The sequence below is a fragment of the Vicugna pacos genome, chromosome 11 (genome assembly GCF_048564905.1).
Source record: "Vicugna pacos chromosome 11, VicPac4, whole genome shotgun sequence".
Lineage (NCBI taxonomy): Eukaryota > Metazoa > Chordata > Mammalia > Artiodactyla > Camelidae > Vicugna > Vicugna pacos.
The window spans coordinates 99,840,983-99,859,558 of record NC_132997.1 but is presented as its reverse complement, the minus strand read 5'-3'; the positions used below and the strand labels follow the sequence as shown (position 1 = coordinate 99,859,558).

The 18,576-nt window shown below is 45.0% G+C and overlaps 1 protein-coding gene across 2 annotated transcripts in view; it reads left to right on the top strand.

Annotated features, from left to right (window-relative positions):
• The first annotated feature begins 209 nt into the window (after positions 1-209).
• The window catches only part of C11H10orf143 (chromosome 11 C10orf143 homolog), a 69,591-nt gene continuing 51,224 nt past the window's right edge, over positions 210-18,576 (top strand). For both annotated transcript variants that reach the window (XR_012077692.1, XM_072972130.1), the window contains exon 1: positions 210-367. Coding sequence is in view for 1 of the 2 variants with exons in the window: in XM_072972130.1 (XP_072828231.1) it covers positions 299-367 (69 nt within the window). In the remaining variant the exon portion in view is untranslated. The remainder of the gene's footprint in view (positions 368-18,576) is intronic.

Here is an 18,576-nt window from a genome sequence, read left to right as displayed (position 1 = left end):
GAATCGTGGCGGGACCTTAAGAGTAGGGTACATGGACCCCCGAGGCCGACTCAGTGATTGGAGAAGTGACAGGCCAGCTCTCTTCCCGAAACGACGACCTGGAGCAGCCATCCCTTCGTCTCACCAGGTTCTGGCCTCCACTACTCCTGCCTGCCGCCCCGGCCCGCCGGGTCTCACGAGTTCCCGGCGGCGCCCCGCCCCCAGACCCTCATTGGCTCCCTCAGGGCACGTGGGCGAGGAGGGCGTGGCCTGCGGCCGGTGGCGATGAGAGACCGGGCGGGCTCGGGCCTGGGGCCGCATGGACACCCTGCCGCTGGGCCGGTGGCGACGGCGGAGGCCAGAGGAGCTGCAGGTTCCAGGGGACGCGGTGAGCCCCCGGGGCCTATGCATTAGGAAGGGGAAGCGGCGCCCCTGGGCGTGTCCCCACCGGGCCTCAAGTCTCCGGGCGCCCTCCCTGTGAGGAGCCTGGCCGGAGCGGGCCGCGCGCACCTGCTGGGGCGGGGCGTGGTGGGCGGGGCCGCGCCTGCGCAGAGGTGCGGGCCCGGGTGCTCCCGAAGACTGGAGACTCAGGATTCCTCTAACAAGCATGGGCTCCCTGCCAGGCCTGGAGGGCTCGGTGTCTAGTGCAGGGGGTCTCCCGGGTTCTGCAGGCTGCTGTTCCGCAGCCACCCCTCCATGTGCAGGCGCTGGGCTGGGTGTGGTATGGGTGCCAGGTGAGCAGACACACCGGTCCTTTGCTGGAGAGAACAGGGTAAGAGGTGATTGGTAATGGGGGGCCTTGATCAAGACCGCGGTGGGTGGGTAATGCGGTCTGTGTGAGGCTTCAAGGGGAGACAGTATAGGAGGTAGGAAAGGGCTTACTTAGGCTTCTAGAAAACTGAAAGGAGTCCTGTGCGATTGGAGCACGAAGACAGAGCCTCTGAGCAGCGCCCTTACCTAACACCTCTGCCTGCGAATTGGCTTGTTCTCACTCCATCTCGTTTACCTGGTTCTTTCCTAAGAGCAGCATCGAGCTGCCACCATACCAGCGTCTGAATATTTTCTGTCTGCTGCTCCTAGACCTACAGGCTCCGTAAGCACAGGATGTGTCTTCTGAGTTAATGCAGGCAATGTTTTTCTCAAATGTTTTGCACAGCATATCAAGAGTGACTAGCTTCTACCCTGCAGCGTCTGTTTCCTCACCACCAAGCCAGTGCCACTTAATGTTCTGTCCCCGTAGCACCCCACTTTCTGGTGCCCTGTTACAGGGTATAGATTAAGCTTCTGTAGAGACTTCAGACTACATTGGCTCAAACCAGATAAAAGTTTGATTCTCCCATACATAACAGTATGGAGGTCAGCTCCACGGTGGTGAAACAGAGTCCCTAAGTATGGGGCTGGTGGTACCCAAATGGAAGACATCCAGGGACCCCCCCCCCCCAGTTTCCTCTGTCTGATGGCTCCACCTCTCCCTGCTTGTTGTCCTTCAAACAATGGAAAGTAAACAGTGAAGTGACACGATCATACTAACATTTTAAGAGCTTACTTTCCACAGAGCAGCTTTGTAGAAGATGAAAGGGATGGTGGTCAGAGGGAGGGCAGGGCGGCAAGGAATACACAGATCATGAGAGGTGACAGAGGCTCAGAGTGGAGAGTGCGATGCTGACGGTGGACAGACTGGGCTGTGTGTCTGGGAGGAGGAACTGTCAGGTCTTGCTGGGGGAGCGGACATAGAAGGTCGTGTAAAGGGCAGACCGGCTGAGTCCCAGGGTTGTGACTTGAGCACCTGGGTGGTGTTCTTGAGGGAGGACCCGTGTGTGACTGCAGGGGAAAACGAGGCGCCCCTGCTAGGCCATACTGAGTGTGGTGTCTTTGAGACATTTAGCAGAGGTGTGGCAGATACTGCTAGCCATTGAGTGGTTACCGCGTAGATTATCTGAATTTCACAATAGCCTCTTATTAAGCCCACAGTACCAGTAAGGAAACTGAGGTATAGCGGGCTTTACTCGACTGGCCTAAGGACACACAGCTGGCAGGTGGTGGCAGCTGGTCTTCAACCTCACTGTCCGCCTCCAGACCCTGTGCTCTTAACCACTAGGCCGCACTGCTTCCCACGTGGGGCTGGTGGCACTAAAACATGAGGCTTTGAAATGAAGCCCTCGACTGGTCATAAAATGATGAGAAGTGTGATGCCACGGGCTGTCAGGGACGGGGAGCCAGGGGTCGTAACTGGTCAGAGAGAACGGGAAAGGCTTAACGGAAGAAACCTTGAATGATCTTTCAGGTTGGGATTGATGAAGTTAAGTGCTCAGTTTGAGGCTACCACACTTCCTGTCTGTTCTGAAAGAAGGGTGAGGTGGCATCTTACTGCTGTAGTGTATATTGCCTCCTAATTTGGTGGAGTTCTTGTGTATGTTGTATTCTGTCCTAGTCTTTGATCTAATAATCCAGATTGAGTTCAATAAAGTATCCAAGCTCTTGTCCCAAGTTCTCTGTTTTCTCTGTCTCACAACCCCCCTCTCCCTGCTGAATTTGGTTACTTGGGAGGGGCAGCTCCTTTCCTAGCTCTGTTGACAACCTCGTGCCTCTGAACCCTGTGCATTAAAACCACGAGTGGAGTTTCAGGGGCTGCAGCTGCCTGGACCCACCGCTGGAACAGCCTCTCAGGTGGTTCTCATGCCGAGCTAGCGTCGGATGCCTCCCCTGGGGTCTTGTGAGTGTCCTGGTCGTGGTGAGGTTAGCTGATGGCCTAACACATGAGGCAGTTAAACGTCAGTGGTGTTTATCATTTCCCTTGGGTAGCACCTGTTGTGTGCCAAACACTATTCTAGGCTCTGGAACAAGATGGGAGAAATGAAGTCCTTGGTTAGGTTGTCCGTGTGACTCAGGAGCGTCCAGTGTCTGGTTCAGTCCCCCTGCCCATTGCACCACGTGCTTCAGAATAAAATTGCCCACAACACCTGAAGATCCGTGTCTGCTCAGCCTTTTATCCCCGAGAAGACTCTCCTTGCAAAAAATCAAGAGCGAGTTCTCTGGGAGGAGCACACCCGAGCGCCTGGGCTCACGATCCGGTGGGTATCTTTTCTGGCTTCATCTGGGTCGATCCAAGATCTCCTTTTCCAGCTTCTGATTCTTAGGGATAAGCGGCCATTTCCTCTGTTGTAATTTCTTTCCATTCTGGGTCACGGTCCTTTCGAAATAAAACAGAAGGCTGCCTTAGTTCATCGGCTGTTCCAGGTTGGTTTGCTTATCATTTTTCTATCTTTACTTTTTAATACCATCATGGGGTGTAACAAACCACATGTATTTGAAGCTTACGGTGTGGCTCTTTGGCTATTAAAATCATGCTTTTATGCACATTCGTGTTCAAATTTCTGTACAGATATATTTTCATTTCTTTTGGGTGTATGCCTAGCTGTGGAATTTCTGGCTCGTATGGTAACTGTCTTTAACCATTTGAGGAATTGTTTTGCTAAGTTGTTTTCCAACTTAGCTGCCTCATTTTTCACTCCCCTAGCTGTATACAGGGTTTCAGTTTCTCTGCATCCTCTCCAACCCTTCCCTGCTTTATAAAATACAGCCATCCTAAGTGGATGTGAAGTGCTCTCTCTTTGTGGGGCTTTGATTAGCATTTTCCTGATAGCTAATGATGAGCATCTTTTCATGTGCTTCTTGGCCATTTGTGTGTCTTCTTTAGAGAAAGTCTATCAGATCCTTTGTCCATTTTTAATTGGGTTGTTGTCTTTTTATTGAATTGTAGTAGTTCCTTATATAGTCTAAACATCACTCCCATATTGGAGCCGTGATTTGCAAAATTATTCTATTCTGTACCCCAGGTTTCTTCTAAAAGTTACATTTTTAGCTCTTATATTTAGATCTACGTTCAATTTCATGTTAATTTTTATATATGGTATGTATGGGGTAGGGTTCCGCCTTTATTCTCTTGCAGAAGTTTTAAGTTGTCCAAGCACCGTTTGTTGAGAAGACTGTCCCCGCCCTCATCCCCCATTTAAATGCCTCGGCACCTTTGTTACAATCCAATCCACTGTAAATGTGAGGGGGGTTGTTTTTTCCCTAGATTTTCAGTTCCATTCCACTGATTTGTATGTCTGTCCTTAACATCAGTACCACCCTGTCTTGATTACTGTAGCTTTGCAGTAAGTTTTGAAACCTGTAAGAGAGTCCCCTAACTTTGTTCTTTTGGCTATTCTGGGTCCCTTGCATTTCCATATGAATTTTAGTGTCAGCTTGTTCATTTCTGCAAAGAAGTCAGCTGGAATGTTGTTAGGAATTGTGTTGACTCTACAGGTCAATTTGAGCAATGTGGCCAGCTTAATACTAGGTCTTTGATCTACGGACATGTGATGCCTTTCTAAGCGTCACTGATTTTTCTCTGTTGCTTCTCTGTTTACTATGTTAGTAGTTTTCACTCTGATCTTCATTAATTCCTTTCTTCTTGTGTTGGATTCACTGGTTCTTTTGTTTCCAGTGACTGAAGGGGGATGCTGAGGTCACTGTGTGGAGGCCTTTCACGTTTTCTAGTGTAGGCACTTAGCGTACATCTCCCTTAAGTTCTTCAGCACAGATTCCACCGTGTGAATACACCACGTTTTCTCTGTTCTTCTGCCAGTGGACATGTGGCTGGTTTCTACATCTTAGCTGTTGTGAATAGTGCTGCAGTGAACATGGGCATGCTAAATACCTCTTTGAGATGTTGATTTCGTTTCTTTTGGATAAATACCCAGAAGTAGGATTGCCAGATTGTATGGTAGTTCTATTCTTAATTTTTTGAGGAAACTTCATACTGTTTTTCGTATGATATGACTTCTTTTATGACTCAATATAGGAACAGTCTTGGGAAATGTGTATTCCCCTGTTGAGTGCAGTGTTCTGTAAGTGCCAGTCAAGTCAAGCTGGGTGATAGCTTGGTTTATGTCTTCTGTGTCCTTAACAATTTTCTTCATGTTCTGTCTTTTTTTTTTTTTTTTGTATATTCTATCAGCTTTTGTAAGAAGGTGTTGCAATCTCAACATAATTGGAGGTTTGTCTTTTCTCCTTGCAGTTCCGTCAGTTTTGCTTTGTGTAATTTGAAGCTCTGTTATGTGCACGTGCATTTATGAATTGTATGTCCTCTTGATTAGCTGACTCCTTTGTCATTATGAAATCACTTTTTGTATTCCTGGTAACATTCCTCACTCTGAAACGTACTTTGTCTAGTATTAATATAGCAACCCTAGCTTTCTTTTGATTAGTGCTAGCTTTGTATATCTTTTTTCATCCTTTTACCTTTAATCTAGATGTATCTTTGTATTAAAGTGAGTTTCTTGTAGGCGGCCTATAGATTGAGTCTTGGGGTATTTTTGTTATTTAATCTGACAGTCTCTGCCTGTTTATTAGAGTATTTCGTCTGTTTACATTTAATGTTATTGTTGATATAGTTAGATTAAAATCTATAATCCTTCTTTTTGTTTTCTGTGTGTCCTATTATTCTTTATTTACTTTTTCTCGTTTTTGGCATAGTGGAATTTTTTGTGTGTGTGGTTTCTTGTTATTTCCCTTGTTGATTTACTCGCTGTAACTTTGATTTTTGCTTTATGACTTAGAATGTACATCTTCAAATTACACAGTCTGTCATCAGGCGATACTATCCAGTGTACATGTAAGAACCTTACAGTTTACACTTCCATCCCTCTCCTCTCCACTTTTGTGTTGTCCTACATTTTACCTTGACGCATGCTGTCAACCCCATACTAGATTGTTACTATTTCTGTTTGAACAGTCATCTTTCAAAGAAGTTTCAGTAACAAGAGCAAAAACTTATCTTTTACCCACGGTTACTATTTCTGGTTTAGTTCATTCTTTTGTGTGGCTTCATATTTCCATCTGGTTTCATTTTTTTGGTTTTTTTTCCTAAAGGAATTCCTTTAACATTTTGTATAGGACAAACCTACTGGTGGTACATTTTTTCACCTTTTTAAATGTCTTTATTTCACCCTTATTATTGAAAGATATTTCCACTACATATGGAATTCTAAATTGGCAGTTTTTTCTTTGAGCAATTCAAAGCTCCACTGTTTCTCTGCTGTCTTCACGATTGGATTGTTCCCAGTGAGAATCTGCTGTCACCCTGTCCTTGTTCCTCAGGACGCAATGTGTCTTTGGTCTCTGGCTCCTTTTAGTTTTCTCTTTTCAGTGGCTTTGAGCAATTTGCTCGTGATGTGCTTCAGTTTTTTGTGCTTGGGGTTATTGATAATTGTTGAGTCTATGAGTTTATAGTTTTCCTCAAATTTGGGTCCTTTTTAGCCATTATATCTTCAAATATTTTTTCTCTTCCCCTTTTCTCCTCTCCTACTGGGACTCCAACTATGTGTCATTTAAACTTATTTAAGTCATACCACCTATGATCTGTTCATTTAAAAAAATTTTTTCTTTTCTTTCTTTGTTTATTTTCAGATAGTTTCTGTTGTTGTGCCTTTAAGTTCACTAATGTTTTCTTCTGCAGTGTCTAATCTGTCAGATACTTCCAGTTTTTATCTCAGACATAGATTTCAAGTCATAATACTTGATTTGGATCTCTTTGAAACCGTCTTCCATATCTCCGTTTAACATTTTGAATATATGGGATACAGTTATAATAACATTCTAAATGTCCTTCTCTGCTAATTTTTACGTCTGTGTCAGCTCTGGACTGGTTTTGATAGGTTGTTCTCTTTATTATGGATCATAATTTTCTGCTTCTTTGCTGGCCTAGTAACTTTTGGCAGGATGTCAGATACTGTAAATTTTACCATACGGGGTGTTGAATATTTTTAGATTCCTATAAACATTCCTTGAACTTTGTTCTGGATCACAGAGAAGTTACTTAGGAAAAGTTTGAGCCTTTGGATCTTGCTTTTAAGGTCTGTTAGGTGAGACTAGAGCAGGGCTTAGTCTAGGGCCAGACTCTTGATCCTTCTGTGTGTGCTGCCTTCTGTGTCATGGGTCTGGGGGCTTTCCAGTTTTGCTGGTAGGGTCCAACAGTGTTCCCAGCCATGTCCAGGCACCAGGCACTGCTCCTTCTAATCCTTTTGAGTGGCTCTTTTCCTGCCCTGGGTACTTTCTTCACACATGGGTGCTGATCACACGTGTGTGGATTGTTGTGTTTCTCTCTGGGCTGCCTGTTCTCTCCAGGGCTCTGGCCTGTGAGCCTCCCACACACTCAGCAAAGTGTTCATGACTCAGGGAGCCCACCTGGCTCTGCCTCGGTTCCCCTCCCTGGGAACTCAAGGCGTGGGGCGGGGGGAGCCGTGTCGGGCTCAGCCTGCTTGTGACCCCATCGCAGGGGCCACTGTTCTTTGCTACTTGCTGGTCAGTGTCTTTGAGATCTATTGTTTCATTTCTTCTGTCCATCTTTGGTTTCATTCAGGAGAATGAATCTGGTCCCTGTTGCTCCATCTTGGCCTGAAGAGCTTCTTGGATTATTGATTCAAGGTTTACAAAAGGAAGTTGAAACACACACACCCGCACGCATGTGTATCAATAAAGTTAAGTTTGAGGGGCTCCTTAACCAGTTCAGGAACGTTCATTGTAAATGCTTTCTAGCCTGTTTGGATTTAGAATACTGTAGCATTCGAGTCCGTTGTGCACTGTAGCAGTAACGTCACTACCAACTAAAACCACTAACCACGTGCATGTTTTCTGCACAGAATTTAGTTTGTCAGCCTTGATGTGGCTCTGTTTAGCTGTGCTGTGTGGGTCTGGTGCACAGTCCATCAGCAGACATGCTTTTCCTTTCGTTTACACCTGCGCACAGGTTGTGCCTTCAGTCCGGGGGTGAGCAGGCTCGAGCTTTGCAAGAGGGCGGCTGATTTTGAGTTGCAGTCTGAAATGTTTTTGATGCAGCCACTGAAACTTGGACGTGAGCAGATTGTGAAGTTCCGATCTGCCATTTTCACCAATTCTTGGTGTTATAAATAGCTGCCCTAAACTGGAGGGCTGAGGGGGTTTCATGTCCACTCTTTCTGTGGGTGCCTTTGAGACCTACCTTTGCTAACGTGTGAAAAACTATCCAGTAAAGCTCGTAGTCTTTGTCAGCAAAACCACTTAAACGTATTGATGGCTTTAACTCCATTCAAGTAACCCTGTGGAGTCTAACTTATAAAGTAAGAAAATTCAGAGTTAAATTTGCATGTTTCAGCCCATAGGATGTAGGCTTTATAGCTCATCTGCTGAGCAAGATCCCCACCGAGAAAGCCTAATGAGCAGTAGCTGGTGCTGCGGACCCCTGACCAGACCCTTTGGTTCTGCCTTTCTCCGGTCACCCTTTTCATTCTAAATAATTGTGACCCACTCCTCAAGAGACAAGTTACTTACTTCTCTCTCCCATTTTTTAGTGTGGAAATTGTCTTCTGAGCTACTTTGTACCGTCTGGTCCACTCAGTTTAATTGTATTCAGCCATCCCCCATCTAGAAAAAGGCAATTTGTCAGCAATAATTCGTCTTCGGGTTTGACTCTAGTACAGGTCTTCCTGCTGCCAGCTGCACGAGCCTCGCCATTTCTAGTTTTCTGGAGGTTTCTTTGTATGTGACACAGAAAAGTCAGAGTGAGGGTAGGTTAGTCAGGAGGTAGTTTCCATGGTTTGGGGCCCTGTTAGGCGTCCATGTGCTCGGCGGTGACCCAGGAAGGACCGTGACTTGGCAGCTGCTTCTCTGATTACCAGAAGCAAGCAGGGCATGCAGTAGGTGTTCATCAGATCATTCGTGATTGTTCAACATGTAAGGCTGTGTGTGCGTTTAACTGAAGAGAAATGAAGGGAGGGTGACACTGATGCATAAAGTTGCTGGCATTTTCAAAGTTCATCTATTTGGGGAAGCTCATAATTGGCCTGGTGCCGTGTGCCCCCGCCGCCCGCTCGCGAGCGCGCCCGTGCGCCCATTTGTTAGATTTCCTCTTTGCACTTACCATCAGGCCCATGTTGTTAAGGGTTTAAAAATTTTTAAGTGTACCGTGAAACAGTGAAGTGGCTCTTCGTAAGTTTACAGTCGCATAACTATCACCACCCAGTCTGAGAGTATTTTCTTCACCTCAGAGAGATCCTTGCGTCCATTTGCGGCCCGGCCCGTTCCCACCCCCAGGCCCAGACAGTCGCTAACTTGCTTTCTGTTTCTCTAGGTTTGCCTTTTCTGGACGTTTCATATGAACAGAATTGTACAGAGCGCGGTTTTGCAGCGGACTCTCTTACTTAGCGCAACGCCTTTGAGGTTTCTCAATGATGAAGCGCACGTCAGGCTTGTCCCTCTTCATCGCTGAGTGACACTCGGTTGTGCAGACACACCACGTTCTGTGTGTTTATGCGCCACGTGGAGGACGTTGGGCTGTGTTTCCGTTCTGGGTTTTATGCGGAGTGCTGAGCGCTGGGAGGCTCGTGTAGCAGTCGCTGTGTGGACGGGTGTTTACACGTCCCCTGTGCAGACACCCATGACTAGAATGGCTAGTTCTGATGGGGGCTCTATGTTGAACTTTCTAGAAACTGCCAAACTGTTTCCCAAAGTGGGGGCAGCATTCTGCTCCCTGCCTGCATCCTGTGAAGGTTCTTGTTTGTCCACGTCCTCACATGGTCTGTGTGTGGGTATTTTTGTTTTTTGTTTTTTGTCTGTTTATTCTTCTTAACAGAGGCACTGGGGATTGAACCCAGGACCTAGTGCAGGCCAAGTACGTGCTCTACCACTGAGCTGTACCCCCACCCCCAAATTATCTGTGGTTTTGATGGTAGTCATTCCAGTAGATGAAGTTAGGTACTCGCAGCAATTTAAATTTGCATTTCCCTAATGACTAATGATGTTGAACATCTTTTACGTGCTTATTAATCATTCATATCTTTTTTGGTTGACAGTCTACTCAAATGTTTTGCCCATTTGAAAAAATACCTTTATTTATGTATAATTTTAAATGGGTTCCTGGACCCAGTGGTATCCCACCAAGTTTTTGATTTGCATTTTTCTAATGACTAATTTTGTCGAATATCTTTTTATGTACTTATTGACCGTATGTGTATGTTTGTTGGAAGAATTACTATTCAGATTCTTTGCGCATTAAAAAATTGTGTTATTTGTTGAATTGAAACACTTTATATATTCTGGAGACAGGTCCTTTAACATAGATATGATGTGTAAACATTTTCTCCCAAGAATTTGGCTATTTTTTTTTTTAACTTTCTTATAGTGTCTCTTGAAGCCTAAAAGTTTTGGATATTGATGAAATCTAGTTTACAATTTGTTTCTTTTATGGGTCTTGCTTTTGGTGTCATATCTAGAAAACCTTTGCCTAACCCCAGGTCACAGAGATTTTCTCCTGTGTTCTCCTCTAAAAATGTAATGCTTTTAGCTCTTACATTTAGCTCTCTGATCCGTTTTGAGTTAATTTTTGTGGATGTCGAATCATGCCAGCACCACTTTTTTTTCAGTTGACGTACAGTCAGTTTACACTGTTGTGTCAGTTTCTGGTGCACAGCGTCATGTTTCAGTCAGTCATACACAAGTGTTCCTTTTCATGTCTCTTTTCATTACAGGTTACGACGAGATACTGAATACTTCCCTGTGCTCTGCAGTAGAAGCTTCTTGTTTATCTATTTTACCAGCACCACTTCTTACAAAGATTGTTCTTTCTCCACTGAATTGTCTTGGCACCTTTGTCAAAGGTCAGTTGACCATAAATGTAAGAGTTTTTTCTGGACCCTCAGTTCCGTTCCATTGATCCGTGTGTTCACCCCCTGCCGGTACTACACGGTCTTGACCATTTTAGCTGTGTATTAGGTTTACATCGAGTTTTGAAACAGTCTTCATACATTAGATGGCTTTTAATGCTTCTCTGGTGTGTGTTTCAGCCTTGTCTCCCCAGTTAGGCTGAACACACACTGAGCCGCAGCTCTCCCATTTCAAATCACCAGACTTCACGCAAATTAGTTGAGCATTTTGGACGTTTGGGACTTCTTTTTCTTCATCTTCATCTTCATTTTCTTCATTTTGGACTTTGGGGACAAAATAGAAGTAAAACCTTCTATTTTTCTATGTCACAGGATTTTTGTTTGTTGATGAGATTACAAACTCGGAAACACTCTAAACTATGAGTTTTTGTCATTGCAAGGGACGTTTACTAGGTTCCACTTGTGGTAGGTAGATCTTTTATAATTTAGGTTTACAGCATCCTTGGTAAATCATGCAGGCTGTCAACTCTCAGCCTAGAGTGTGCATTTATGGCTTTAATTTTGCCTGGAAGTGAAGGAGTGGTGTTCCTCTCTTCTCCGCTGCCCTCCTGCAGGTAACCAGCTCTCGTGGTGAAGCTGGTACCCCCACTCCTGCCGCTGGCCTGCCTCGCTCGCCTCCTCATCCGCTGCCTTCTCTTTGCCAAGCCAGGCTCGGTCATGGGTGTGGAAGCAGCCCACGCCCAGCAAGTGAGGAGTCTTCTAAAAACGGCACAGCGCCCAGACGTGGCTGAAGTCCTGGGATGCCCTGATAACGCGCGAGTTAGGGAGGGGTCCTCGCTTCTGGCCCCCGCACTGTATGTGGAGAGCAGCCCTCCCAAGAGCACAGGGTCACGTCCACGTGGAAACGTCCTGGAGGAGTCTGCCTGACGAAGACCATGCTTGCTTTCCCAACAGCAGTGCGGAGGCCTTGTTACTCCAGCTCGGCCAGCACTAGCAGGTCTGTATTCAGGGCTGGTGGACGTCCGTGTCAGCTGCTCCAGCCAAAGCCAGCTTTCTTCATTATAGTAGAAGTAAAACTAAACTGTAAAACCTCCCTCAGCAAACCTTCTGGTAACTAGGACTCCAGCATTACACATTTATAATACAAATGATCTTTAGAATAAAGTCCATTAGTCAATAAAAATCCTCGAAATACCTTCAAAATGAAAGGTGACATTAGTGTGTGTGTAGAGAATTACCTGTAATTGCATTACTGACGTCTAACAACTTCCATGGATATTCTCGTGTCGAGTGTGCCGTGTGCTTGATTTAAGGTGTGTAAGTTTTGAGAACGTGCCACTGTCTGGCTGTGCTGATTTTTTTTAAGATTTCTTTTATTGAGTTATAGTCAGTTTACAATGTTGTGTCAAATTCCAGCGTAGAGCACAATTTTTCAGTTGTACATGAACATGCATATATTCATTGTCACATTTTTTTCCACTGTGAGCTACCACAAGATCTTGTATATAGTTCCCTGTGCTGTACAGTACAATCTTGTTTATCTATTCTACATATGCCTGTCAGTATCTACAAATTTTGAAATTCCAGTCTGTCCCCTCCCACCCCCCGCCCTCTTAGCAACCACAAGTTTGTATTCTATGTCTGAGTCTGTTTCTGTTTTGTATTTATGTTCCTTTTTTTTTTTAGATTCCACATATGAGCCATCTCATATGGTATTTTTCTTTCTCTTTCTGGCTCAGTTCACTTAGAATGACGTTCTCCAGGAACATCCATGTTGCTGCAAGTGGCGTTATGTAGTCGGTTTTTATGGCTGAGAAGTATTCCATTGTATAAATATATGACCTCTTCTTTATCCAATCATCTGTCGATGGACATTTGGGCTGTTTCCATGTCTTGGCTATTGTAAATAGTGCTGCTGTGAACATTGGGGTGCAGGTGTCTTTTTGAAGTAGGGTTCCTTCTGGGTATATGCCCAGGAGCAGGATTCCTGGGTCATATGGTAAGTCTATTCCTAGTCTTTTGAGGAATCTCCATACTGTTTTCCACAGTGGCTGCACCAACCTGCATTCCCACCAGCAGTGTAGGAAGGATCCCCTTTGTCCACAGCCTCTGCAGCATTTGTCATTTGAGGACTTTTGAATGATGGCCTTTCTGGGTGGTGTGAGGTGATACCTCATCGCAGTTTTGATTTGCATTTCTGTGCTGATTAAAGAGAATACACAGTGCTTTTCTGTTAAGGCGTTCAAGGAAGTTGGAGTCTTTTGTTGTTGTTCTCCACAGTCCTCTCGAGCGTGGAGTGGAGAAATGGGTTTCCAGAGGCGGCCACACATCTGAGCTCTGTCCAGGGTGGGGCTGGCCCAGGCTGGGCCTGTGCCTGGGGTCACAGCGTGTCCCCGGAGCCGCGGGAGAGCGGCCTCGGCCCACTTTCCACGACGGCTCAGTCTCACCAGCGTGGAAGCCGGGGCTTCGAATTTTACTTCTGCCCAATTTTGAAACCTTTACCCCCACCTCCCATTCTCCCCACCCCTCGAGCTCGCTGGGGCCCCCTCTCTTCCAACAAAGGCAAACGTCTCTGCAGCAAAGGCCTGACCCGCGCCTCCAGTGGAGACCTGCCAGCTGTGTGTGTCCCGTGGCTGTGGGAACGTGAACGTAGTTTATGTTTCGATTTACGCGTCTTCTCAGTGTCTTGTCTCAACCACGTTCCTGTTTCCAGCTGTTCTCTGGTGAGGTTGCTGTTCAGTTATTAAGCAGTGGGGTCTTTGCATATACTCAGGATTTTAATTTTGTTTATTCAGTGCAAGTCTTTTTTAGTTGGGTGGTAAATTTTCGTCTGCTTTTATGAAAGCTGACAGATCCTCTCCAGAAGGGAGTGAGAGAGCATACCGTGGAACACAAGCATCTTGGAGCTAAATGTCCCCGTGGCTTTCATTTTCCTCTGGTCCAGGCCAACCCCCCATAACTGGACTGTTTGCCGAGGAAGCTTACCGGTCTATGTCATAGGCAGTCAGCTTTTAATAATCCACAGTCAGTAGCAGAAAATGTGAATCGTTTAATCCACTCAGCTGGCTGAGGGCCCCCAAGCAGGTAACCCCACACTCCCTGGAGGAGCCCCGCCCTCACCGACCACCTCAGTGGATTATAAGTGTGGCCCCCTTCTGCCTGCCACAGGGTGTGGGGACCTCGGGCCACCTGAGTCACTCAGAGAACATCAGCCTGTCACTGTGGATGATCACAGTCTGCTGACCTTAATGTGCCGAGTGGTATTTGATGCCACAGAGGATGGTGTAGAATGTAGTTCCAGAGTGTTTCAGATTTCATCCAGAGGTATGGCTTCCAGCTCATGGTCATCCAACCATGCCCCCTTTGCTTCCGTTTTTGGCAAGTGATATTCCTCAGAAAGGAGCAAAGGAAATATTACTGCTGCTCACCAACCATGGTGTTACTGATGGAGGAACGTCGAAAGCTATGGATGAAAAGACATGGAGCTCTGTAGCACAGGGAACAGTCTCCAGTACCTTGTAACAGCCTATAATGAAAAAGACTATGAAGAGGAGTGTATGTGTGTGTATGACTGAGTCACTGTGCTGTCCACCAGGAGTGAACACAGCATCGTAAACCGAGTGTACTTCAATTAAAAAGCAAAAAAGCCATGGGATGTATTTCCTATCTCCGCTTTTTCCCTTTGCCAGAGGAGTGGAAGTGGGCTGTAAACCCATCTTACATATGGTGCCTCTTTTTGCAGCGCAAAGGTTGAGGGGATCCTGAAAAACCAGAGATCTAGGTCCTTGGTCTTTTCTTCACTACTTTCATCTGACTTAGGTGAAAACACAGGTTACATTATTTGCAAGTCATGAAGAAGATTAATCTGATCACTGCAATGTTTGGCAGTATTTTAATACACTGAGAAACAACACAGACACCAAATTAAACTTAACAAGCGTCCATAGGAGAGCCTACGGTTAATTTAAAGAAGGACCCTCAGGAGCCTCCAGGGACGGGATGGGGCCTCCTGCGGAGAAGACACGGGGGCCATGGAGGGCACCAGCCTCTCGTGGACCCGGGTGACATGGCTGCTGAAACCCCCCGGCTCGGGGAGGCCTCGTCCGTGCAGGCTCAGTGGTCACGTCGTGGAGCTGGGCATTCTGCTCTCTGGGGGCGACGGCGCGTTGGAAGTATTTCACATGGTTCGTTATTTAAAAAAATTTTTTTATTAAAGTACAGTCCGTTACAATGTGTCAATTTCTGGTGTCCAGCACAGTGTCCCAGTCATGCATATACATACATATATTCATCTTCATATTATTTTTTATTAAAGCTTATTAGAAGGTATTGAATATAGTTCCCTGTGCTACATAGAAGAAATTTATTTTTTTTAAACATAAGCTAGCACATAATCAGCTGAATTACCTATGTTTAAACTGCAGGGAAAAAATTTTTCTTATTTAATTGCTCAAAATGAATCAAAGAAGTTAATACCTTTGCTCTCTTTAAATAACTAAACCCTATAATAATGAATACTATTAGGGAAAACTCTGGAAAAAATCCTCAACTACACTGTGACTTTAATTTTCATTGTTGTATAAGTAGTTTTCGATAGAACACGCAGCTTCAAATTTGCCTATTTAACACAAAGAGGCATTGCAGTAGTAGTTGTGTATTGAAATTAACACGTTTAAATTAAATTATTAGATTACATTAACACTTGATTTATTAACATTGTTGAAATACATTCAACAAAAGTAAATTTTCCAAAAGAGAAGTTTGTTACTTTGATCACTGACTTTTTATTCTAATCATTTCTGAATTTCTTCTGAAAGGTAAAGAGTCTCCACATTTTATTAAATAAAATATTCAACATGATTTAATTAAAAAAGAAGAAAGTTGCCTTTTTAAGTCTATTTTTATATATAGTGGCTAACATTTGCAAATCTCAAACTCCCCAGTTTGTCCGTTCCCACCCCCTTTCCCCTGGTTACCGTAAGATTGTTTACTGTGTTTGTGAGTCTATTTCTGTTTTGTTGATGAGTTCATTAGTGTCCTCTTTTTTTATTTTCTTTTTAAGAGTCCACATATGAATGATATATGATATTTTTCTTTCTCTTTCTGGCTCACTTCACTTAGAATGACAATTTCTAGTCCATCCATGTTGCTGCAGATGGCAATATTTTCTCTTTTTATCGCTGAGCAATATTCTGTTGTATAAATATACCTCAACTTTATTCAGTTGTCTGTTGATGGCCATTTATGTTGCTTCCATGTCTTGGCTCTTATAAATAGTGCTGCTGTGAACATTGGGGTGCGTGTGTCTTTTCAAATTAGAGTCCCCTCCAGATACACGCCCAGGAGTGGGATTGCTGGATCATAGGGTAAGTCTATTTTTAGTGTTTTGAGGAACCTCCATACTGTTTCCCACAGTGGCTGCACCAAAGTGCATTCCCACCAGCAGTGCAGGAGGGCTCCCTTTTCCCCACACCTTCTCCAGCATTTATTGTTTGTGGACTTTGGAACGATGGTCATTCTGACTGCTGTGAGGTGATAACCTCATCATAGTTTTGATTTGCATCGCATGGTTTGTTGTAAGAGGAATATTGATGTAAGAACTGCAGGGCAGCTCGTGTCGGACAGGAAGATTCTGGGAAGCCTCTCAGATGCGGGATAGTGAAAGACGGTGGGAACGAGTGGCTGGAGAGAAGCCTCCGAAGTGCCCGAGGGCCGCCTTCAGACGTCTGAGAGGATCTTTATCTTACACACGGCCTGTTTGCTTTATGTCGCTCAAGAGGGAAAAATTAGAATGAGTGGGCTGAGACTATGGGAAGGCAGTTTGGCTGAAATCAGTATTTCTAGAAGTGCGGTGCACATACCACCAGGGGTGCAAGAGACGTTTTTGTCTTCGTTTTTAAAACTTTTTTTAATAGTTGTCAACGTACAGGAAAATTGCAAAAAACAATATAGAGAATTCGGGTACACCCTTCACCTGAACAGTTCATGTAGTCGAAGTACAATTAGCAAACCTGGAAGTTAACATCAGTGCAGGACTGTTAACCAGACTACAGGGCTTGCTCCATTTTCACCAGTTTTCCCACTAATCCAGGACCTGAAACCAGGATCCCACATTGCACTTAGTCCTTGCATTTTCCTAAACCCTTCTGAACTTCCTCAGTCTTCCCTGACCTTGATACTTTTAATGAGGAGTGGTAGTTACTTTGTAGATTCAGCCTGGGTTGTCCAGCATTTTTATGGTGAGGTCAAGGCATGCATTTGTGGCAGGAGTACCGCAGAGGTGACATTGGGCTTTCTCAGTGCGTCACATCAGGGGTCCATGGTGTCAAGATGTCTCTTAAACTTGTCACTTGATGAACGTGTTTTCATCCACTGTAAAGTTACTATTTTTTCTCTTTGTAATTATAAAAAAAACCTTGAGGGAGATGCTTTGAATATTTGTGCCAGTATCCCGTTTCTCCTTAAACTGCCTGCTGATTTAGTATCTGTTGGTAAGTCTTGCCTGAAATAGTTCTCACTGCGGTGTTTACTTGATGGCGATTTTGTATTTGCCCCACTCCTTTTATGTTTAATTAGACTTCATCTGTGAGGAAGAACCGCCTCTTCTGCCGCAGCTATTTACTCAGCTGTTTATGTCGCGGGCAGCCTCACGGGTACTTACTCTGCGGGCTACGACCCAGTGCTGTTGTGGCTGACTTTACTGCTTGAGCTGTTGCAGCTTTGGCCAGGAGGAACTCCGTCAGCTTGGCACCTAGGTCTTTTTGCCCTCGTCTCTAAAAAAACTTTTCTTACTTTGGGTGCCACAAAATGTTTCAGGCTCATCTTACATTTTCCTTGCTCCATCCCTGAATCAGCCACTCCGTGGAGCCCAGGTTCCTTTAGTGGGAGAAGGGTGTTCAGAAGCCAGTGTCGACGTGGGCAGTGTAATCTTCCTGCTAGGATGCCACTATTGTCAGCAGCACAGCTAGGAAATGTACGTATTATATACATATTTGTAACATATATCACAAAATATAGAATACTTAATGTATTTTATGTCTGTATATAAATGTATAGAAGTACATATGTTTGTATTTATATACCTACACACACATTTCTGTACCTCTTCCTGTTTATGTATTAAAAACTGCTTTCATGCTAATGCTTCCAATTCTAATCAGCACCACTGGGTTCATTGTAAACTTCTCCCTTTTATTGTAGCATTTCAACAGTAGAAACCTGGTTCTCATTATTACAGTACATTTGCTTATTTATTCAATCCTAGTATGCCATTAAAGCAGTTTCAAAATTGCTAACCCGGGGAGAAACAGATTTACTCACTAGCGTCAGTATCTGCATGCAGCTCGGAGAGGTGTGGCCCCCTCCTCACCCTGCTGCCGGTCCTCCTCTGTCCAAGCCTTTCCCACACCTCTCTGTAGGAAACCAGTCTCTTCAGCTCCTGACATATCCTCCTGTATTTCTTTTGCACAAACACGCAGAAAGGTGTGCACTCCTTTCTCACGTAAAGGACAGCATGCTACAGATACCCCCTTGCACCTGGCCTCACTGCCAGTGCACGCACACCTTCCTCCTGCCCCTCACCGCTGCGTGGCGCTCTGGGCCATGGATGTGCCCCACATACCCAGCCGCTCTCTAGCTCTGGGCATTCAGGTTGTTTCCAGTGCCTTGCAGGTTACCAGTGCTGCAGTGAGTAACCTTGTGCAGTTTTTATTTTCCCAGTATTGTAGATGGGCCTGGAGGGTAGATTCCTCGAGCTCCAATTTCCAGGTTAAAAAGTAGGAAGTAGTTTTATTAGGCATTGCCATATTTCCCTGCAGAATCTGCATTCCCATCAGCAACACAGGAGGTGCCTGTTTCCCACAGCCTCACCAACAGAGGCTGCCTCACAATTTAAAATTTTTTGCCAGTTTGATAA